Raw genomic sequence first — 23,658 nt, 5'->3', positions numbered from 1 at the left:
AGAGCTTTCAGGTATGCCTTGAATCCTGATCTCGTCCAACTTCTCAAGTAGCTCCGGTGACGAAACAGATGAAACTTTGATTCGGGGTAATTAGGGATCGGTCTTTTCAAGCTTCTCAACAACAACATCAAGTTTCTTTTCAATAACATCAAGACGTTTATCGGCATCTTCCCCTGCATCAACAGCATGAGTACAACTATTTTGATTATACTTAGCTTCCCGAAGTTGCGTAACAGCTTCGCGCAACAGGCAAAGTATGCTGTCTTTTTTCAGCTTTCCAGTCAGCTTTCCGAACGTCTCAGTGCCGTCAGCCCGAAGTAGATCATCCACGGTTGGGTAGTAGTCAGCGGTCACAAGGCCAGATGTGGAGTTGAGCCGCTGGGGGGCAGGCTGTGTTCCCTCAGGATCAGTCATAACATATGAAACTATTTAATAAGTTTATCACAACAATTAGGCTAAAGGGGAATACTTTTTTCTTCGAAACTCGAAAGTTGAGATTTTTTCAAGAAAGTCGGCGTTTTCTATGTTTACTTACGTTCATTACTCTTTTGCAATCTTCGATTGGCTATGTTTAGTATCTTGTGCTACTTTTGAAAGCATTTATTACATTTTTAGACTCATGACACCAAATACCTTAAAGCTTGTAGACTCAGAAGAGTTTCTGAAGTCGACTAACGACACTGATCGTCACTACCGATTCATCCAGTTGACAAATGGACTAAAAGTTTTGCTTGTTAGCGACCTTGCAACAAAGACAGCTGCAGCGTCACTCTCAGTTGCTACAGGAGGATCGCGGTAAGAATGACCTTAACCGATGTCCGATGTTAAGTGTGAATGAGCGAAGTGAATTTTCACTATAAGTCAACCAGGAAAAGTATTTAAAAAATACTGGTCACGTGAATTTTTTCATGATGATAGTTTTGTTTTCAGGAAGAACGTTTCTAAAAAATGAAAGAGTTTACAGGTGTGCAAATTTCTCTACGAATCACTTTAGGAAAAAGAAAACAATTGCAATTTGAACATTCATAAAGTTCAGTGTAAATATAAATTAATTTTCCTCAATAAAATTTACGTGTCATTAATAGTCACTATTATAGGATTATTAATTACTCTTGCGATAAGCAAGGGTATTGCAATCGGGGACTTGAAGTGAAAATTCAAGAGGGGATCTTGACCCTATTCCAGGCCCATATGAAATTTGTTCTTAGGAACTTTCAAAGTGTTATTCGGAAACGCATGCAGGTAAAATTGTTCCGGAAATAGGTGAAAATACGTTTTTAGGTATTTCGGAAACATGACTAACAAAAATTTGATTTGAAATTATGGGATTTAGGAACAAAAACACATTTGATGTTTAGATTTGATAAACAATCTTCAATAAAACAAAAAGGTGGCGAAGTTTTATTGAAGATGGTCTATCAAATCTAAACATCAAATGTATTTTTGGTTCTAAATCCCATAACTTAAAATCATATTTTTGTTAGCCATTTTTCCGAAATATCTAAAAACGTATTTTCACCCATTTCCGGATCAAATTTTTTAACCTGCATGCGTTTGCGAATAACACTTTGAAAGTTCCTAAGAACAAATTACATACAGGAAAATATGAATCAGTATGGGTGGAATGCAAATCGAACATAAAAATACATCCAGCATAGACAATTCTATCTGTGCTATAATCGAGGAGGGTAGATTTTAATTGACAATTCTCTGGATGCATTAAAATCGACTTGATCTATTCATAAAATTTTGCCGATGTTTTTATATAGCGTTGGTACGGCCCTTTCTAACCTGTGCACGTACCTTCGCATGACCGAAGGGCCCATTTCGGTTAAAAATGTGATCAATATTGACAATGCTTTTTCCGTTTCTAACCAGATAATAGTGATGGGTGATTATAACATAAATTACTTCAACAAATCAGAAAAAGACTATTTGGAGTCCAATATTACTCCTTATGGATTACAAGTGTTCTGTCCCGATAATGTGACGCGATAAAAAATTCAGTTTGATTACCTCATTAGTGACTTTGAAACAAACGGAAATGGTTTTTTGTTTTGAGACACCTTATAAAACGGACCATTTTGCTTCACTTGTTGTGACAATTATTAAATGTGGAATGAACATGCCGAAATTTATTTTTAGTTTCATCGCTTTCCGCTCTTTCATGGTTGTCGAATGCGCAGATGCACAAAACATGCTGTTAAATTCAATTTTCAATGCTCTTCACAAAAGGACACAAATTTGAAAAACAAAATAAAAGTTTTGCGTGTATTTTTTTACCCTTGCGATAAGCAAGGGTATTGCAACTGGGTATTGGATTTTTCCTGTAAACAACTTTGTACCCGGCATCCTTTCTAGTGGATGTCTAGAGGGTCTTCATTTCTTAAGTAGGATCTTCGCTTTCTTCACTTCTATGTTTTGAGTAGAAATTAATTCAAGTCCGTTTCAGGCTGTAATTATCTTTTCAAAAAAATCTCAATTTTTTTCGTGTTCGTGGTTCTCGTCCTAGTTTCTGTCATTTTAGTTTTCGTTTTTTTAAACGCCATTTTTTTTTGATCTGTTAGGGTTTTTATTGGTTTACTTTTCAGAGCATGGATTTTTTCCAACTTAAACAGTTATTTTTATAACTGGAACTTCACAAATTTGTAAATTATGGTAAATATACAAGTTTTTGAAGTTTCAGTTATAGTTAAACTGTTTAAATTGAAAAAAAAATCCATGTTTTAAAAAGTAAACCAATAAAAAAATTACTGTCAGCTTTTGAGTTTTTTAATTTTTCAAACTGTGTTAGTTTGTTATATCGACTTAGTCTTGTTTTTTTTCGGTTGCTTTTCGAATTGATTTTTGCCATCTTTGATAGTGTTGGCGGAGTGCAGTTTTACCTCAGTATAACAGCCATTTTGAAACGATATCTTACAATCGATTAATCAGTTGGCTGTAATTAGGGTAGCGACAATTTGCTTTTGCTTTAGAGGCTCTTTTTAAGCAGTAATTTTGTTCAGGGATCCTGCGACTGTTCCCGGATTGGCTCATTTTTTGGAGCACATGTTGTTCTTGGGAACCGAGAGATATCCGAACGAGAGGGACTACTCCAATTACATAACTTGCCATGGAGGTAGCTACAATGCCTCGACGTATTACAACGACACCAACTATTACTTCAGTATATCATCGGAACACTTAAAAGGTGCGCTGGATCGATTCAGTGCGTTTTTTACATGTCCTCTCTTCACTGAAAGTTGCACTGAACGTGAGATGAATGCTGTGCATGAAGAGTTTCAGAAGAATCTGTTGAATGACCTTTTCAGAGAGAACCGATTGTTTTACTCTCTGGTTTCAGCAGACCACCCTTTGAATAAATTCATTAGTGGAAATAAACATACTTTAACTGATGTTCCAAAATCGCATGGCGTGAATGTGCGTGAAGAATTGTTTAACTTTTATTCCACACATTACTCTAGCCATTTAATGACCTTGACAATTGTCGGGAAGGAATCCTTAGACGATTTGCAGTCTATGACTCAGGAATATTTCAGTGACGTCAAGAGAAATGAGACCGCAGAAGTTTTAAAACTCTCTAGTCCTTTTGAGGGCCCCAGTCAAGTGATGAAGGTCAGAACCATAAGAGTGTCTTTGCCTTTTTAAACAACCATTGTTGCCTCAAGGACTGAAAAGATTAAACAAAGAACATAAATGTCATAATCAGCGGTGTAATATTCAAGATCAACTAAGCCATTACTTACACGCTCGTCCATATCATGCAAATCATAATGCATGAAAAATTACGAGAGCGCAATATTGCGATTTCTAGGCAGAAATCACTACCACCGCCTTTAGTTTTGATTTGTGGTACGAAGTTGTTTTTTAACTCACGAGAGCAAGTGACTTGTAATCGGAGCCAAGACTTTTTTCCCGTTAACAAATTCTCTTACACTTCCTGCTTTTCAATTTCCTGAAAGTTCAAATAAAACTACTTTTCAGTTCATTTGAGGTAGTAATTAAGTTAATTAAAAATATGAAAATTGTTGCTTTTTCAGACTTCTGATTTTCGTCCTAATTTTTGTCCTCTGATTTACCGTTTTTTTCTCAGATGCAGTTTATATTATCAAGTATTCTTTTCAAGCATATTCTTTCCAAAGCTGAGGCTTTTTATTTATGATTCAAACAGTTTGTCATTAATTTCTTCAAGCTCAAATTTACTTTTTCGCGGTTTGACTTTTTAGTTCTTTTCAAGTTCAGTTCATATTATTTGTTTTTAAAACTGGATTTTTTCACTTTTCTCAAATAGTTTAATTTTTCTTAAAACAAAGATTTTTGATTTGCAAAAGGTGGTACAAATGGAAAGATCGCTCACTCCCTCGTGTGCCTGCGTAAACATTTTTTTCATTTTCTCGAGAACAAATTTCTTAAATCTAAGATTTTGAGTTCAATTGATAGAACAGGTTGTGGTAAGCTCCGCTGCTTATTATGTTACGCCCTAATTTTTTCCACCAAAAGATATGTCCGTAGAAAAAGTTAAAATTTCGATTTTTTGACCTTTTTTTCAAACTTCTCGACTTTTCTCGAAAACTAGCTTCCCAAATCTGAGAATTAAGTTCCAATCGAAAGCAATAGTTAAGTGAAGGTCCCCTGTAATAGCTTTTCTGCCCAAATGTCTTCCCACTAAAATATGGTTCTCGCAATGGTCGAATATTTGATAGTTTGACTGTTTTTTAAAGTCTTCTTTACTTTTCTAAAAAAATGCCCTCCCAAATCTGAGATTTTGGGGTTATTGGAGAGAGCAAGCTGCAGGAGGCTCTCTTCCAATAGTGGCTATGCTCAAGTTTTGAACCAAAAACTTTAACTTCCTCGGAACAGTCATAATTATGATTTGACCATTTTTTTTTATTTTATGAATTTTCGCAAAAACTACCCTCCCAAATCTGAGAATTTAGTTTCACTCGAAAGCACTGGTTAAGCGAAGTTGCCCTACATTAGTATCTATGCCCTAAAGTTTGTCCACTAAAATATGGTTCTCGCAATAGACAGTTATTTGATTTTTTTGACAGTTTTTTTCAAATCTTTACTTTTCTCAAAAAGCCCTCCCAAATCTGAGATGTTGGGATTAATGGAGAGAATAGGCTGCAGGAAGCTCTCTTCCATTAGCTGTTATGCTCAACTTTTTTTCACGAAGAATTTAGTTTCAATCGAAAGCATTGTTTAAATGAAGCTCCCCTGTATCAGCAGCTATGCCAAAAAATTTCAACAAAAATGTTATGGCCGTCGGAAAAGTCAAATATTTGATTTTTCGACCGTTTTTCGAATTTTGACTTTTCTCGAAAAAAATACCCTCACAACTCTGAGAGTTTTGGGATCAATGGAGAGAACGAGCTGCGGGAAGCTCTTCTGCAATAGCTGCTATGCTCAAATGTTTTCACTTTAACGGTTATCATCCTCGGAAAAGTCATAATTGTTTGCACAAAAAGTGATGTTTACTTTTTAACTTTGACTTTTCTTTTAAAGCGACTCTCTCAAATATGAGATTTTGAGTTCAATAAAAAAAGTCGAGAGAAGCTTCCCTGTATCAGCAGCTACATCGGTCTTATTTTCTATTTTTCATAGAAAAATTTATGGCCCTAAGAGAATTTAATGTTTTGATTTCTGGTATGTTTTGTCGAAAACAACCCAGCCGAATCTGATATCAAGGATTTAATCGAGTTATGACATGAAGCTTTGTGAAGCCTCCATTTGTAAGCGGCTACGCCTTAAAGTTTTTTTTTTTAATTTGACTGGGAAAATTCCAATAATTGATTTTAACCATTTGGTTGAAGCCCAATTTTTGGTTTTTAGTGAAGCCCAATTTCTGAATTGTGATTTCATCTTGAATACTTTCTACAAATTCGGAAAAAATCAAACATGTATCTCCAGCTTTAGATGGGCTCATATTTCAATAAACGAAAATTGGTTTGTAGTTTGTAAATGTACCAGCTGTGATTTTGAATAATTTTATTCATTATGATTTTTCTTAGTTTAAACGGGTACGGCTTAAGTTATGTCGATTTATTCAACTAATGTTGCGTAGTTTTGCGGGCGAATTGCCTAAATTTAATTTGCATGTTTCAAGAAGATTAGTCGTAAAAATTTTGATATAAAAGTTTAATAGTTTCATTTTTTTTATGACTGCAGTTTCGTTTTCGGCTCAGCGAGGGTCGACCCAAGCTTTTCGCCTTATTTAACGCTCAGGTAGTGCTTCTCAATGCTTGCTAAGGCTGTTTATGAGCCTCATCCAGGGCAAAGGTATAAAGTTTTCGTAGATAAAGTTTTTTCGACTTTTTGCAAGGAATTTTTCAGCTTAATTTTTCAAAAAAAAAGTGACTTGTAATGCAATGTTTTAATTGTCTTGCAAAGGTTGCGAAGCTCCGCTTTACCGCTGTAGGTTATTTTAAGAACGTGTTCAAGTTATATTTTTTTTGCAGGAGATACACGTAGTTCCGATGCGAGACAAGAGGATACTGGAACTAAGTTTCAATGTTCCCTACACTCTTTCTCACTACAGATCCAGCCCCGACTACTATGTCTCGCATCTAATCGGTCACGAGGGATGCGGTAGTCTCCTCAGATACCTCCAACAAAGCAACTGGGTCTTGTCTCTGATGTCTTATAACGACAATAATGACTACGCTTTTGAGACTTTTTTTGTCAGCATGGAGTTGACAGATGAAGGATTAGAACACATGTATGACATAGTGACTGCCTTTTTCCAATATGTGAAGATGATGCGTGAAGAGGGACCACAGATAAGAATTTACGAAGAGCTGAAGGTATGTTGCAAAAAGTCTTCATAAAAGTTGAGGTTTTTTGCTGCTATTTTTATGGTTCCTTTCAACACCGGAGTGGTAAGGATCGACCTTCTTTGTGAGTTTTTGTCACGTGTTAAGGAACCCATGAGAAAATCGAAAAAAAAACAATCAAAAAAAGATTGCCAAAAATCTCCGAAAAAAATCAAAGATATCTATTATTTGCAAATTGTATCACGTCACTATTTGCTCTACTAGGGTGTGCCTGGAGGACAAACATATATGAACTTTTATTACTATCCATATGCTATATTTTATTACAACTGGATCAAGTCCAGTTTTTTCGAAAGAAATGCCGTTTCTGAGCGTTTTTGGAAAGTTTTGTTCAAAAAGTTGCGATTTTTTGGCGGGCGCCTGCGCCTCAACAAGTGTTTATTGGCCAAATACAGTCATTGGTAACTCACAAATTTTGGCTTTTATCTCATAAACGAATTATTGTTATTCGTAATGAAAATGGGTCGATTGTGAGGAGCTAAACGTGTTAAACTCGGTGCCTCAGAAAACGGCAGTAATTTAGCCAGAAATGGCTGTCGTAAAATTGTACCACAGGCAGGGGCGGATCTAGGATTTTCTCGAGGGGGGAGGCGGATTTTCAAAAAATTTTGTCGACCTTTTTTAATAGGTCGACCAAATAGATTTTCCGAGCTCTCCCAAAGCACTACATCACTAAAATTTTTGTTCCACAAACAAGCTTTTGAAACAACAGGACAAAAAGGCGATTTTAGGCACTGTTTTTAGGCACTCGTTTTTTCGGTGCGCTCTCGCTTCCTTAAAATAAGTATATAATACGCTCCCTTACTCAAAGTTAGTATATTTTGGCGCCGAAGGCGCCTTCTGAAAAATTTTAGGCCCAGTCAGCCAAAAATGGATATCTCAAAATAGTGCAAAGGGGGACCCTTTGGGTCGGCACGGGGTCGCACCGAACCCCTGAGGGGGGTGGAGGGGGGGGGGGGCGGCGTTCCCCCTAAATCCGCTGGTGACCAAAGGGTGGTCAAAGGAGAGACGACGCACGTTTTGCCGAGGGGAGGGGTGGGGTGGTCACAATACTTTATTGGACGAAATGCGAAAATTTTGTATAAGCTAAATGTTTTTCGTTGTCTAGAAAATGGCCGAGTGGTCGTTCCGCTACAAAGAGAAGGCTTCCGAAGCGGCACTGGCCAGTCGATGCTCCAAACTGCTGCACTACGATTTCATCCCAGTCGAACATGTGCTGAAGTTCGGCCTATTTTACGACCAGTTTGACAAGGAACTCATAGAAGAGTACGTGAAGTGTCTAACTCCACAGAATATGCGTATGATAGTCAAGGTCAGTCATGTCTATACATTCAAATTCTGTATCCGTAAAATCACATATCAAATATTCTGAATAGAGAATGTTTAATGCGATTGAGAAATATGAGAATTTCTTAGCTGGCACCTAGATATTTCTGCTAACCACCGTAATTTATGTCAAGGCTAGGGTTGAGGTGGGAATATTCTACCCATGGTTTTTTGGTTCTGCCTGAACCAATTTACTTTCTCATCTTGGAATATTATAAATGTTTCTATGGTCTTCCTTGATTCAGGCGAAGAAGTTTGAAAAGACTGAAGTTGATCTGCAAACTGAACATTACTTTGGTACCAAGTATAGTGTAAAGGACGTTCCTCAGGAGTGGGTTGAAAAATGGGAGCAGTGCGAGTTAGTTTCTGAGCTGTATTTGCCAGAGCCAAACCCATTCATACCCGATAACTCTCCGCCAGACCAACGTAAGTGTCTGCATGAACAAAGTGAATTTTCACATATTTGAGTCATATTTTTTAAAATCAAATTTATATTTAGGTTTTACTTTTGTATTTCGGTGCTTTGAATTTATATGTCGGCAGTTTCAATTTGAAATTCACTTTAAGTTCATTTGTTAGATCGATGAAAAATAACTCTCTGCTCCGACAACAAGTGCAAATGATGGCAAAATCCAGTTTCAGAAGTTCATTATAGGATTGAAATTAAATTCATCTGCACTGCTTTAGTTGATGACAAACTGCCGGCAGAGGAACCCAGTGTTCCCGAGTTGGCGTACAACAGTGAATTATGTCGTCTGTGGTACAAACAGGACGATCGTTTCTTCGTTCCAAAAGCAGTGTTCGAGTTGGTGTTTCGCATCCCTATGATGCTATGGCATCCCCGCTACAACATCCTGGCCAATCTGTTCATACGACTGTTGCAAAATGACTTACAACAGTTGATATACGAAGCCGAACTGGCCGGAATATCGTCAGGAGCAGCTCATTGGCAAAACGGATTCGAACTTACTTTCAAAGGTAGTTAAATTTTTATATTTACATTTATAGATTTAATTTTGGTTAATCTACTGACCGCTGAGAAGTCACGAACGATTTCTCGTCTAGTTTTTTTAAAGGATTATGTATTTCAATCAAATTACTAAAATTTAACCTTAAATGTTGATTAGATGAAATATAAAGGTAAGTTCTTTCGTTTTCTTCATATTTACACTTGCGAGACTTCCCGTAAACAACTTTTCTTACTATATAGTTAGAAATTAAGCAATACACGCTGGTTTTCGCGTGCTGTCATGCTCAATTTCTGAGAATTCAAATATAACTACCGAGCCCTTATACGGTTAAAAGTCGATTTTTCAAATAATCTTAAAATGCAAGTTCGTTTTTATTTCTGTTTCGTTTTTCTTCCTAATTTTTGTCAACTCAATTTCCGTTTATTTTACAATAGTAGTATTACGAGGCCAAACTGTGCACTGGATAGGTGCACAATTTTGTGTCTGTATGTTCCTGGCTTCCAGAGACAAGTCTTTAAACATTTTAAAATTTTGTCGGAACGATTAAAGAGAATGAAAGAACAAAGGGAGCGTGTCCTTGTTGCGGAGTCCGCTCACAATTCACAAAATTCACTGTTTGGTCTCGTTATGAGTTTAGCTTTTCAAATGTAGTAGTTAATTTTTGATAAGTTTTTTAATCGGCTTTTTTTTCCAAAGCATGAGTTTTTATTCAGATTTAAAACGATTTTACTATAATTGAAAGTTGTTCGTGGAAAGGTTAACATTGCTAGCTATGCTTTATCGCGCATTAAAAAGTCCTGCATATCTCATTACAAGTTTCAACCAAATGAATATACGTGAACTTGCATATTCATTTCGATTAAAATGTATCTATAAAATTATAAATTATAAAATTTATTGAAAGAATATTAATCGTTGTGTAGAAATATCGCAAAAATGAGCAGTTAACTCAAGCGACTGTTTACGTTTTGAAAGCAAAGCTTAGGTTGAGAGATAATGTGTTACATATCGATGCAACGATAATTGATCAAGGAGTGTCTCGAATCACTCAAAGTTTTCGCTCTGAGCGAGGCAAATTTACTGATTAAGAAATAATTGATATCTGATTTTTCACAGGTCTGTCTGAAAAGATGGTTCTTCTGGTGAAAACAGTAGTAGACCAAATGTGCAGTTTCAACCCAGCAGACGAAGAGAAGTTCAACTCATATAAAGACCTGTACGAACGCTCTCTGCAGAACGCTCTCTTAGCCGAACCGTTCAAGCTAGCCTCCAGTCTGGCCAATTTGGCTTTACTCTCTAATTTCTACTCGGTGGAAGATATGCTTTGTACGATATCGCGATGTAACTTCGAGGCCTTGCAGTTGTTTGTACCTCAGATGTTGTCATGTGTTCACGTGGAGATTTTGGCGCATGGTAATGTGAAAAAGGAAGAGGCTATTGAACTGTGTCAGTATCTGGAGGATACTCTGAAGACAAAGAGAAACTCAAAACGTACGCAAATAGTATGTCGGGACCATGATAGTTTTTTTTTCAAATTCGCAATATTAGGTCGTGTAGTTATTGTTTTTTTTTCTCGGGAAAAGCCTTGAAAGTTGCTGGTGCTCATTTTATAAGAGTTGATGAACTTAATTCAGACTCTTGTTTAGGTCATGATTATTTGCATTTTTTTCAGGAAAAGTCTTGAAATTTGTTCAGGCTCAATTTACTTATCTGCGGTTTGACTTTAAAATTCAGTTCAGTTCCCTTGTAAAGGTCCCGAAAAACGTGATTGACTTCTAGTATCGAAAATGGTTTTTATTTTAGATTTCCCAGCAAAAAAATGTTACCTTTCGATCCAGTTTTCTCAAATTGGTATAATTTTAAAAAATGTGTCAATCATAAATTGTTTTGGAAATTCAAAGTGCTTTAAGGCCATCTATTTCTTTCTTAGAAATTCGAAAGTTGAGGTTTTTTTTAAAAAAACATCACGTCAGTAATTTTTTCTGTGCTCTTGCGTTCATTGACTTTTTTCCAACCGTCTTTTGGCTATGTTGGCGGTTACTCTTTCGATTTGTTTTGAAGTCAAATACATTTGCCAAAAGGAAGCTAAATTACACTCTCCGAAAACAGTATAATGGCGCAAAAAAAAATTCATTCTGGCTGCTCAAGTTGTAAATACAGAAAGTACCAATCTAATTTTTAAGCTTGAGATTAGCATGCGTTATCAGATAGGAACATGGATTTTTTTCGGGCAACAATTTGTGTAACAAAATAACTTGGACTAATTGTGCTGCTGACATGCTCAATTTTCTGAAAGTTCTCATTTAGCTTCTGGGCTACTTAACTACTGGTAAATGATATATCGAACATTCTTGCCATTGTATGTATTTTGATGGTTTCGATAATTTTGCTGGTGGTTTTTCGGCATCATGGCTGTCGACATAAGCTCTGCCAGTATAGTTTTCGTGTTGTGTTTGCCACTTTCATACATTACATAAATAGCTCTCTTGGATCCTATTTACCGAAAATTTTTGGTTGACTGTATATACTTGATATTTTGTGTCCTAAAAATTTGCTTGATCAGTTTTTTCCATGTTTTTTGAGATCGATAAGACCTTCTCAATACATTTTCGAGTGCTCAAAGCTACGCCCACAAAAAAATTCAATTTAAACTAGAAAAAAGTCAGTTTTTCCAAGATTTTCTAGATCCTAAATGAAAGCATCGATCGTAATCCTCTTTGCTACTTCTTGAGCTTCATACTGTTTTATATGTTTTTTATCGTAAATGGTTCGAAGCTCAGCTTCGCCTGTGTGTCCAAAAATTAGAAATAGTAAACTTTTATGCAACCTGAATAGTCGGTTTGCTTTAATGCGGGATTATTGTTTCCTCTTAGCGTTGATCTGTTTGCGCGGTTTTCAAAATGTGTTTTCTGTCTCAATAATAAAGCTCAATTAAATTGTCTGAATTGAATTGTTTCTTTCCAGAGCTTCTGATGTCTGAGAAACTATTTCGACTTCGTTGCATCCAAATACCAGACAAGAGTGAAATCATATATGGCGAGAGGAGTATAGCTCAACCTACTCATGCATTGTGCACGTACTTGCAAGTGGGACCTCAGACTGATAGAAGCAGTGCTCTAGTCGACCTCTACTGTCAGATATGCAGTGACCCTTTCACGGCTCAAGTCAGAACTCAAAAACAGGTCCGAATTATTAAGAGCAATGAACGTCGTGAAGACTCTTATAGGTATTGGTGATTTTTTAAGAGTAATGAACGTAGTGAGTACTCTTATATAGGTCTTGCTGATTTTTTTTGTTATTTTTTTCAGGAAAAGTCTTAAAGTTTGTTCAAGCTCAATTTTGATTTTTCGCGGTTTGACTTGTGATTTCTTTTTAAGCTCAGTGCATTTCCATTGTTCAAAGAAAGGCAAACTCATCTTTCGAACAGCAAAAGTGTAAAGGTCACGAAAAACGTGATCGACTTCTGATTTCGAAAATGGAAATTCATTATCACATTTCCCAGCGAAATAAAAGTAATAAAAGTTCTACGTGTTGATCCAGTTTTCTCAAGTTGGGTGAATTTTAACTAAAAAGTGTCCATCATAAATTGTTTTACAAATTCAAATAGCTTTAAGGCCATCTATTGTTTTGTCGAAATTCAAAAGTTGAAGTCTCTTGAAAAAACAAGTCAGTTTTTTTTTTCAGTTTCCTTGCGTTCATTACTTTTTTCCAACTGTTGGTTGGCTATGTTCGTTTTTTTTCCAGGAAAAAGTCATAATTTATTGACGCATAATTGTGATTTTTTGCGGTTTGACTTGTGATTTCTTTTTTAGTTCAGTGCATTTCCATTGTTAAAAGCAAAAGTGTAGAGGTCACGAAAAACGTGATCGCCTTCTAGTTTCGAAAGTGGAATTTAATTATCCCAGCGAAATGGAATCTTTACGCATTGATCCAGTTTAATATCTATCATGAAAAAATTGTCAATAATAAAATGTTCTTGAAATTCAAAGAGGTTTAAGGCTATCTGTTTTTTTTTCTTCGAAATTTGAAGGCTGAGATTTAATCAAAAAATAAGTTTTTTTTTTCTGTTTCTTTGCGTGCATTACTCTTTTGCAGCTATCAGTTGGCTATGTTTGCATTTTTATTAGCATTATGTGTTAATATAGTGTTATGCATTTGTTGGCATATTTCAAATCCAAATCAGCACGTGTGCTCAATTCAGATCTTGAACCCCTTCGAACTTAATGGAATAAGACGCAACCAAAAGTAAATTTGAGCTCTTTTTGCGCTAAAGCCCAAATCATCGATGTAGAAATCTCTGATTCAGTGTTGACTTTTTACTAGTTGGGCTATGTCATCTTCTTCAATTCCAAAAGAGTAGCCGGAATCCAAGGTAAGCTGTCGGTTGCACTAAAAACCAGTTAAAAAACCTAACAAAACAAAGATCAATTTTTTCTCGATTTTAGGTCTCTTTCTCCTGTTGCAGTCTTCCTCTCCGGTCCATGTATGTGATGCAGCTTTTGAGCAGTTCCTAGAATGTGTTCCCGTAAGTCAAACATTAGTAGTCTAATTACAACGCTTTTTTTTACAAATTTCACTTATTGGGCACCTTTATAGCTTTTTCATAGCATGTACTTTGACACTCGAATAGTAATAAGTTGACACAGTTGATGCATTTTTAATTCATCAAATGAACTGAAAAAAGTGATTTGTTTCAAACAACAACAATAATGAAAACTCGATTTGAGAAATTTTCTAACTCAATATATCTCGTAATTTTTTGAAAAGCATAATTTATACTTAATATGGCTTTATGCTTTGCAATTTGTTACATGCAAAGTTAGTGTGGATGCCTTCAGTTTGTTATATACCAAGTTGCAAAATTGAGTCTATTTGTATTTGGTGTCATTTTTACTGAATCGCAGTGGCAATTTATTAGCATATGTAGCTGCTTTATTCGTGACTAGTATTTGTCGGTTGTTAAGCTTGCGTGGCTGAGTGGATAGTGCGTAAGACTCAAAATCTCTTGATTGCAGAATGTCGCAGATTTGAATCCTACACGTAGCCGAGTTTTTGCTAATTCGAGGCTTATTTCTACTTTTTCTTATTTCACTTGATAGAGCTGATTTTTGGTCGTGTTCTCGCAACTGTTTGCGAAGCGCACCTTCGCATCTGTGTATACGCTTGAAACTCAATGTTAATTATGGCGCAATAAATTAAGAAATATAAATATGAGGTGCTATGAATAGGCAGCAAAAATCTTGCTGAGTTGAGCCGGACCATACTTATTACGCTCATCAAATGGGAAAATAAACTTTTTCCGGGTTAACAACTTATTTAACAGAATCTCTTGGTTCATAATGAATTCAAACTTTTAGGCGTCTTCGGCACACTTAGTCTGGAGGTAACGAATAAGTCTGGTACAGCAAAGTTCCTGGATTCGAATCTGACCAGGACCTGTTTTTTTTTCAAACGGGAATATTCCGTTCCAAAAAAATTGTTTGCGTAGTATTTGTCTGCTCATGTTTTTTCGGCTTAGTTGTCACATCTTAGAACTTTTTGCTGTATGCAGTTTTTATTATAGTTGCTTTCCATTTTTTCATTTACTCCTGCAATTTGTAATTCTACTAGCCTTGACTTCGTATAATTTCCTTCTTTTGCTGGAAAAAATTTTTGGACTAAATGACTTCGGTTTATTTTTTTTATCGGGTTTATAAACTAATTTTGGGTCGTTCGAGGGAACTATAATTTGTATGTTTTCCTCCGGATCGCCCATAACGTGAAAAAAATCAATAGAACTTATAGTTCGTTTTTTTATTACATTTAGCGCTCAAAAATTATTTTTGAATTATCGTTAAACGGCGTCGAATGTGTTTCTGAATGAGTTTTCCACAAAAGGAACATCGTTCCAGGAACCAATTGAAGTTTTTTTTAGTTGTGGTTTCTTTGAAAATTTTTCCGATTTATTTGGACTAAGTGGCTCTTCTTTCCTTTCATGTCTGCTAGCTTGCTATGCTATTTAAGTGGTATCGCAAGTGATGCGAAGCTCAGTTTCACCTCTGCTTATGTAAAAGTACATTTTGATATGTAAGCAAACTTCAATTGAGCCAAATTTTTCAGAGTATAATCGAGAAGTTATCGGAAGAAGAATTGGCTGATTTCAAAAAAGGTCTCGAAAAGATGTATCTGGAGCGACCTAAGAAACTATCGCAAGAAGCCTACCGATACTGGAGTGAAATCTTATCAGGGAGCTACCATTTCAAGAGGTACTCCAGTTTCGCAGAGGAACTAAGAACGCTTTCGAAACAGGAACTGATTGAGTTCCACAATAGACACGTGGCTAAAGGAGCTCCTCACAGACGAAAACTCTCGTTGGCTTATTTACCTGCCTTAAAGGAATCGGAATCTCTACCTGAAGAAGATGAAAAGAAAGGTAGGTCATGCAAAATAAATTATGGCTTGAATACATCTCAAAAAACCATGCATCAGATTCTCAACGTCTTTATAGGTGATCAACTGCCACTTTCTCAAATCTGGCTCGGCTAATTAATTTTGACATCCATTATTGTCCATTAATATAATTGCTTGCACTATATTTGAGTAGAAGTAGCTCGCTCAAGACACTAAATCATTTGAAAATTCCTGGAAATCAAAATGGGTTAGCCAAATTGAAGAACTCAACTAAAGGTCAATTTGATTTATTGAACCTGTGAGCTGAAAAAAAAAATTTTAGCCAGAAAATCATTATTGATTTCAAAAAACGTTCTCAGGAATAGTTTGTCACAAAAAATGGGTTGGAAGAAGCTGTATTAGTGGCATGGGAAGCGGGTTCTTTTCATTAAATGCTAAATATAAGCAGCTGCTGTGCAACTAGCACAGAAAGTTCCAACCACAATCTATTATATATTTAAATGCGGGCTTCACTATCTCGCCATGTTTAAGCTTTTTCAACGTATTATTTTTGCATGTTTAAGCTGTGTCGTATATTGCAATGGTTAAGAATTTTTTTTTTCGATTTTCCAATTTGATTTTTGGTGGTTATTTTATCGAGTTTAAATTAAGCAGCCCAATATCGAATTAGGGGTTGCGAATTTGGCCTCCAATTTTGAATGCCCGAATCATTTTAGTTAACGAGACAAGACGATTTTTGAGATTTTTTTACAAAATAATTTACATAACTTGAAGTTCTTAGTTCTGTAGTTGGGTGCTGTCAGATTACTCTAAGAGTAATAAATCTTGCCTCCAAATATGACTGTTCAAATCCTTGTAGTTTTCGAGATATGACGTTTTTTGTGATCTTTTTCAAAAAATTTTCAGAAAACTTATATTAAATTTTTTTTCGCAAAATCTGAAATTCCCAACCCTGTAGTTGGGTCCTGTCAGAGTATTCTCAAAGATTGCGAATCTTGCCTCCAAACATGACTGCTCAATTCGTTGCAGTTTTCGAGATATGATGTTTTTGTGATTTTTTCAAAAATTTTCAGAAAACTTAAATTATTATTTGTTTTTAAATTTCTGAAACTGCAACCCTGTAGTTGGGTCCTGTCAGAGTATTCTCAAAGATTGCGAATCTTGCCTCCAAATATGACTGCTCAATTCGTAGCAGTTTTCGAGATATGATGTTTTTGTGATTTTTTCAAAAATTTTCAGAAAACTTCAATTATTATTAGTTTTTAAAAATCTGAAACTCGCAACCCTGTAGTTGGGTCCTGTCAGAGTATTCTCAAAGATTGCGAATCTTGCCTCCAAATATGACTGCTCAATTCGCTGCAGTTTTCGAGATATGATGTTTTTGTGATTTTTTCAAAAATTTTCAGAAAACTTCAATTATTATTAGTTTTTAAAAATCTGAAACTCGCAACCCTGTAGTTGGGTCCTGTCAGAGTATTCTCAAAGATTGTGAATCTTGCCTCCAAATATGGCTGCTTAATTCTTTGTAGTTTTCGAGATATGACGTTTTCTGTGATTTTTTCAAAAAAAATTTTCAGATAACTTATGTTAATTTTTTTTTCGTATAATCTGAAATTCCCAACCCTATAAGTGGGTCCTGTCAGAGTATTCTCAAAGATTGCGAATCTTGCCCCCAAATATGACTGCTCAATTCTTTGTAGTTTCTGAGATATGACGTTTTTTGTGATTTTTTCAAAAATTTTCAGAAAACTTCAGAAAGTTTAAATTAATTATTTTTCGAAATTTGAAATTTCCAACGCTATAGTTCGGTGTTGCCAGGGTACTCTAAAGAGTTGCAAATCTTGCCACATGCGACTGCTAAACGCGACTGCTCAAATGCTTTTAGTTTCCGAGGTGTGACGTTTTTTGATTTTTTCAAAATTTCTGGAAGAACAGATCTACAAAGAAATTCAAAAAAAATTGAAACTACTAATTTGATGAAGATACAACCTTTTTTTGTCAGCGTACACCTAGGAGTCTCAAATCTTGCCTCTTAATATGAATGCTCAAATCCTTTTAGTTTCCGAGATAAGACGTTTTTTTTTTATTTTTTTTTTTCGGGAAACTCTGGTTTAAAAAAGTTCACAAAATTTTGGATTCCTAACCCTATAGTAGGGTGCTCTCAGGGACTCTCAGTGGTTGCAAATCTGGCCTCCAAATTTCTCCAGAGGCCCATTAAGTTTTCGAGATGACGCTTTTAAAATGGGAATAAAAAAAATAAAGGTTCGAAATTACACACCCTGTAATTGGGTGCAATCAGAGTACACTAAAAGTTTGCAGATGTTGTTTCCAATATATGCGGTTTTTCATGAGCTGTCGAGAAATTTCGAAGCACCGAAGGTGCATTAAACGCTAGTAATAGTGAAAACTATGAAAAAAAACACCAAGTTTTTTCTTCAAATTGTGTTGTTTTGGTTTGTGGTGTGATGAGAGTTCAATTCAAGTTTATTTGCTAGAAGGCAGGCAAAATGCACTCTCCAATTATGATAGATGAAATGACCTGAATCGATTGCTAGTTTAGAAAGTGGTATTTAATTTCTGGATTTACCAGCGGAACAAAAACTTCTCTTAATTAACCAGTGGTCTCAAATGGGTTAATTTTATCAAGAAGGTGCCAATCATAAATTGGTTTTTGAAGTTGGAGATTGAATTTTACCTTGCTATTGGAAGTTTTTTCAAAAAACAATTCAATTTTTTGTTTCTTTGCGTTCATTGACCTTTTTCCAACTGTCTGTTGGCTATATTTCCTGCTGTATGTTGGCTGTGTTTGTTTTACTGCTTTCCAAATTGATATAGAAATCAATCTAAAGTTTTAATTGAATGTTAAGATTTGTTGAAAGTTTTCGATTTAGATGTAGGCGCTGTGTTTGCCGAGCTTGCAAAATGCGGAAGTCCAGATTGGCTGCCGAATGGAGCTCAGATAGGTGTTCAAATGGAACTGTGTTCTGAGTCGAATGTGGACAGCGGTGAAACTGAAATAGGACCTGCGGGAGACTTGCCGTCTAAAGTCAATGGATTGTCACTCGAACATGAGTCATCAGGCGACAAGAAAAATGAGATATTTGAGGTGGTCACGTGTCTGGACCGATTGAAGTCTAAACTGAGTTTCTACCCAGTCACTCAACCTCGATTAGACTTCGAAGTCAAATGAGGTTTTGGTGAAATGGTGTGTCGCAATTTTATTCGTCCAAGTGCGAAAAATGCATCGATGTTAAGCTAACCTAATCAATCCTCTCTTCATGGTGCTCAAAGAGTTAAGCAGTAATCTTGTAACTAATTTGGGTGTTCAGTCATCAAATTTTTCTCATAATCGCTATCATAAATAGATAGATAGTAATGTTTAGGGCATTCTGTAAAGCTCAATGTGTAACTGCCATGGCTCTCAAATGAGCAAGAAAACTGTTAATATATATAATCTTTCAATTTTTAGTTTATATATAAAGTTGAAATTTTTTGAAATTTATTTGAATATAATTATTTTTAAAAGGTCGTAGTTTTCGGTTGAAGCTTTTAAAAGAAAGGCACTGATAATTTTGGGAAATCTGAATTGAACGATGTAAAGGATGCTTCAGTAAGTTTTAAAATGTCATGGACCAGGTGGTAATTTTTTTTTAACCTGGAAAAAATTGTTCACTCAAATTTCTGGCTTCGTGATCCATTGTCAAGTTTTCTTTTGGAAGTTCATTAGAGAAATTACGCTCCCCAACTCCATTTTTAGATTTCCCAGAAAAATAAATAAATTTCGATTGATCTAGTTTTAACACATTTGAAGCGTAGTGTAATAATATGATGCATTTTTTTTAAACCTTAGTCGCAAATAAAAATTCATTTGTTAAGACCTTGTTTCAAAGTTATTATTTTTTGGCATGAAGTTATACTCCTTTTTCTTTCTTGGTTTTTCTTGCGCCAAGTACTCAAGGCTGTTTATACGAGTAGATAAACTACATTGAATTTGTTCAGGCTCAAATTTCCTTTTTCGAGGTTTGACTGTGATTTCTTTTCAAGTTCAGTGCGTTTCCATTGTCAAAAGGAAGGTTAACTCCACTATGGAACAGCAAAAGTGTAAAGGTTACGAAAAACGTGATCGAATTTTATCCTCGAAAGTTGAATTTAATTTTCAGATTTTCTAGTGAAATGAAAATTTTACTCAGTGATCCAACTTGCTTAAATTGGGTCAACTTATTCAAATAAGTACCAATATCAAATTGTTCTTGAACTTCAAAGAGCTCTAAAGGCATCTTTTTTTTTGTTTGAAATTCGAAAGTTTTTCAAAAACCAGGCAGTATTTTTTTGTTTACTTGCGTTCATTGACTCTTTTCCAACTGTCTGTGGGCAATGTTTAAGTTTTGAGACTCATGTCGCACTCTCCTTGTGTCTCCTTAGGGTTACTTTTGAATCTGTACAATTTTTTCATAAAAGGTTTATAACAAGGTATCTCGTCCCTTGCTAGGACACTAGTTTTCTCCAAGCGACCGTGGCACAAATGGATGGTTTTGTGACATTGCATTTTTGCCGCTTAGCTTTGGGAGTTAAATAGCAACTTGAGCTGCTTATTTGGTAGCTAGTAATAGGTAATTTTGACGCAACCGTGTCCCATAATGAAGGACTAAGACTCTACGTCGACAATTCGACTCCGACTCATAGCAACAGTTTTGTTTTTCAAGGACAGTCAGGCCTGTTTTTTCCTAATTGACTTTTTTTTTGTTCTTTTAGAGCTACTTTTGCCGTTTTCTCGCTTGTGTTTGTGAAGTCAGTTTCGCCTCTGCTTTCAATTTAGTTCAGTTCTATAAGATCAATAAAAAATGTTTAATTCGAAAGAACTTAGATTGATGAATTTTTTTGAAGTTGAAAGACAGAAAAGTTTTCACAAAAAATTCGTCATTCTAGGTTTTTTTCATTTGGTTTTTGAACTCAGTAGCATTTTTATCACGTTTTTGGTTTAGTTTTGTTGGTTATTTCTTGTTTACTCTTGCGAGTAGCAAGCGTTATCAAATCGGAATGTAGACTTTTTTCGGGTTAACTAGTTAAACAAAATCAGTTGAATCACTGCTGACATGCTCAATTTCAGGAAAGTTTAACTTCTGGGTGGGTAATAGTTACTACAAGGTAGTTTCAAGGAGGACTTTAATTTTTTTAACGTTTTTTTTAATGTTTTTTTTTACAAAATTAGTTATTTTTGGCCCAACTGGTGTCTGCTCAAAGATTGTCGGCCTTGTTTCCGCTTCGTAAGTTTTTTTCAGTTGCTAATTTGAATTTCAAATTTCTTGCTCGGCATGTTTGCCTAGTTTTCTTGTTTGATATAAATAAGTATTATGAAAATGTATTGGATTATTTTTTTAACTTTTAAAGACGCTTTGGATTGTCTTTTTCTGTTTAGCAAATTTTTTTTTTTCAAAAAAGCGGTATCCATAGAAAGACCGTCTGCATTTTTGTGTGCTGCAAACCACCTTGGTCTCTTTTTGTCTTACTAATTTGTCCAGCCTTCGGAAAGTCTGTGGGGGAATATTTGACCGATATTTTTGATTTTTTTTTTTCGTTTTCTCACACTAGCCTATCCCATCTGGAATTTTGGTTTCCATGAATGCAACGGATTTTCTTAAAAACTAACACAGAAATCTGAAATGAAAAATTCAATCGAACGAAGCGGTGCTCAACTTTTCCTGTAGAAGCACCTACTCCTTAATTTTTTGTAAGAGAAAGGTTATTTCGTTCGGAAATTTCCAAAAATCTCAAAAATGTTCGTTCTTTTCACTTATTTTAGTAGAGAAAGAACAATTGTTTTGGGCACTCAATTTTTTTGAAATTGCGCATTTCGTCCCGCATCAGTATTAAAATTTCAAAAATATCAAAAACGTACCTCCAGCTTTAGCTGGGCCTTAGGAATTCTTGATCGAAACGTATCAAATTTTTGGTTCACTTAGTTTTCATTTTTTTCACCATTTTTCGTTTTATTTCGGTATGCTTTTTAACCCTTACGTCGAGCAAAGGTTTTGCAATCGGGCTACTAGAATTTTTTCCTTGTCAGAATGGTCAAAATTAGAAATGGTAAATTGAAGTTCAGTTCATAATGAATTCAATTCGTTTGTCTCCGGCACACTTGGTCTGGAGGTAACGAATGAGTCTGGGACGGAAAAGTTCCTGAGTTCGAATCTGGCAGGACCAGTTTTTTTTTTTCAAACGGAAATAGTCCGTCTCAAAAAACAAGTGACAGCTGATTATTGTTTGCTCGTTTTTTCGGCTTAGTTGCCTTATTGTCGAATTGCTTTTTTTTTGTAATTTTTATACATTATAGTTGCTTTGTGTAGTGATTTACCTCTACTGTTTGGAATTTTACTAGCCTTGACTTCGTATATTTTTTTGGTTTTTTTCGCCCATAAACTTTATTCTGTCCAAATGATTTCGGCCTTTTTTTATTGGCTTAGTGACCTAATTGTGAGTCGCTTAAACGTTTCACCTCTGGATCGCATAAAATGCTAAACATCTTAATAGAAATTTTAGTTAAAAGTTTTCATGACAATAATTTTTTTTCGACTTGGTTTTTCCTTTTTTCGGCTCGATAGGTTTCGGGCTATTTTATATCAGCTTGTTGGCGTCATTTTGCCTCTTTCAACGAGCTAAAAAAAGTTTGTGTGTGCGTGTCTTGTGTTTTGAGGTTGAGGCGGACCTAATAACTTCCTATTAGTGTTCAGTTTTTGATTTTTTTTGCGGCTTGGTATGTTTTTTTTTCTTCAAAATTTGCCTTATTCATTTTGATAGATCCAGTTTTTTCGACATTTTCGATTTTTTTTTCTTCAATTATTTTCTCATTTTGTATGGCAAGTGGTGCGAAGCTCCGCTTCGACTCTGTGTTATTCCTAAAACAAGAACTTTTGCTCATTTTTCTGTTGATGCTGAAATTGAGCTCAAACTATGCCCCTCAAAATTAAAAGCAGAATTGCTGGAAATATGGTGTTTGAACTTTGCATTAATATGTTATTAAGGTTTGCAAAGAGCACGCGTTAGGACTTCGCATGTTTTTGATGGTTATTTTTGGCATTAAAAAAATCCAGTTCTTCGTTTGTCCCAAATTTTGATGAGCTTTTTGACAAACAGACGGTTGTGTCACTAGTCCTTGTAATTTTTGTTGAAACCTAAGTCCGACATTTACAATAAAATGTAATAAATTACATTTTCAGAACATCCACCTTGTTGCTTGGATTTTATTAAAAAGTAGCAGACACAATGAATGGGCATTATAGAAGCGGATGAATCAAAAGCTACTGAATCGATTGCTATTTTGAATTTGATATCTGTTTAGTGTTCAAATTCTTACTTGCGAGCGGATAAGTAACATGTGTTTTATCGGCTTTTTAAAAGCCGATTCATTGTTTATACTATTGTTTTTGAAAAATTTAATTGGAATTCAATTTAATTAAGCTTAAATTGATAATTACTGACCATGAAAACGACACAAAATTGGGGGAAGAAATTAAAAATTGAATGTAAAATAGATTTGTTGCAAATATTTTCCATTTTTATGCTTAAATTACCGTGTTCGAACCGCTTTGTGCTTCTTGCGTATTAACATCCTAAAATGGTGAAATTGGATTATTTATCATAAAAAGAGTGAATCATAGAAAATTCTAGAAAGATAAAAGCTCAGTTCATGAAATACGTTAGTTCAAATACGTTTACCACTGGTCTTCGTGAAACAGGGCTCTATATATTATGGCTCAGTGATTCAATTGGATGTGACGCGGATTTTAAGTAATTTTAGCTAATTTATATACCAATGTTGTCATTTTTCCATTTATTTGAATTAAATTTTTTGGACATTGCGCACAGGTCGAAGTTTCTAAGTTTTAGGAATTTCATCAGTCAGAAAACATCAAAATCCACTTCATGCAGGATTTTGATGTCATTAAGGCTGTACAGTTTTGTTTACTCTCTTTGTTTCTTCATTGGAGTATGGTATCAGAAGTTTATCAGCTCTCGTGTGTTGCTAGTCAAAGGCTGTGTTTCAATACATGGGTGATTGACCTTATTTGTAGATCCAATATTGATCTCCCAGGCAGTTTTAAACTTACTTAAGTGTCGTTTTGTTATGTTTTGTATATTTT

The 23,658-nt window shown here is 35.2% G+C and overlaps 2 protein-coding genes across 4 annotated transcripts in view; one reads left to right on the top strand and one right to left on the bottom strand.

Moving 5' to 3' along the window:
- Positions 1-448, bottom strand: part of LOC134841096 (uncharacterized) — a 585,733-nt gene extending 585,285 nt beyond the window's left edge. Inside the window, exon 1 of the mRNA XM_063856876.1 lies at positions 428-448. The gene's annotated coding sequence lies outside the window, so the exon portion shown is untranslated. The remainder of the gene's footprint in view (positions 1-427) is intronic.
- Positions 449-618: 170 nt separating this feature from the next.
- On the top strand, positions 619-19,029 carry LOC134841918 (insulin-degrading enzyme-like). 3 transcript variants are annotated; one of them, XM_063857995.1, is made up of 12 exons: positions 619-795; positions 3,006-3,615; positions 6,459-6,803; positions 7,942-8,145; positions 8,405-8,585; positions 8,847-9,137; positions 10,247-10,621; positions 12,095-12,312; positions 13,454-13,502; positions 13,576-13,655; positions 15,230-15,542; positions 18,412-19,029. In XM_063857995.1, the coding sequence occupies exons 1-12, from the start codon at positions 620-622 to the stop codon at positions 18,708-18,710; spliced, it is 3,141 nt and encodes a 1,046-aa protein (XP_063714065.1). In that variant the 5' UTR covers position 619; the 3' UTR covers positions 18,711-19,029. The 3 variants fall into 3 exon arrangements, with proteins under 3 accessions (XP_063714065.1, XP_063714066.1, XP_063714067.1); XM_063857996.1 differs by lacking the exon at positions 3,006-3,615 and having other exon boundaries at positions 680-795; XM_063857997.1 differs by lacking the exons at positions 619-795; positions 3,006-3,615 and adding an exon at positions 4,013-4,112.
- Positions 19,030-23,658: the final 4,629 nt, after the last annotated feature.

This window comes from Symsagittifera roscoffensis, chromosome 3, assembly GCF_963678635.1.
Source record: "Symsagittifera roscoffensis chromosome 3, txSymRosc1.1, whole genome shotgun sequence".
In the NCBI taxonomy this organism is placed as follows: domain Eukaryota; kingdom Metazoa; phylum Xenacoelomorpha; order Acoela; family Convolutidae; genus Symsagittifera; species Symsagittifera roscoffensis.
Note: the sequence above shows the minus strand (reverse complement) of the source record. Positions and strands in the feature narration are given on the sequence as shown.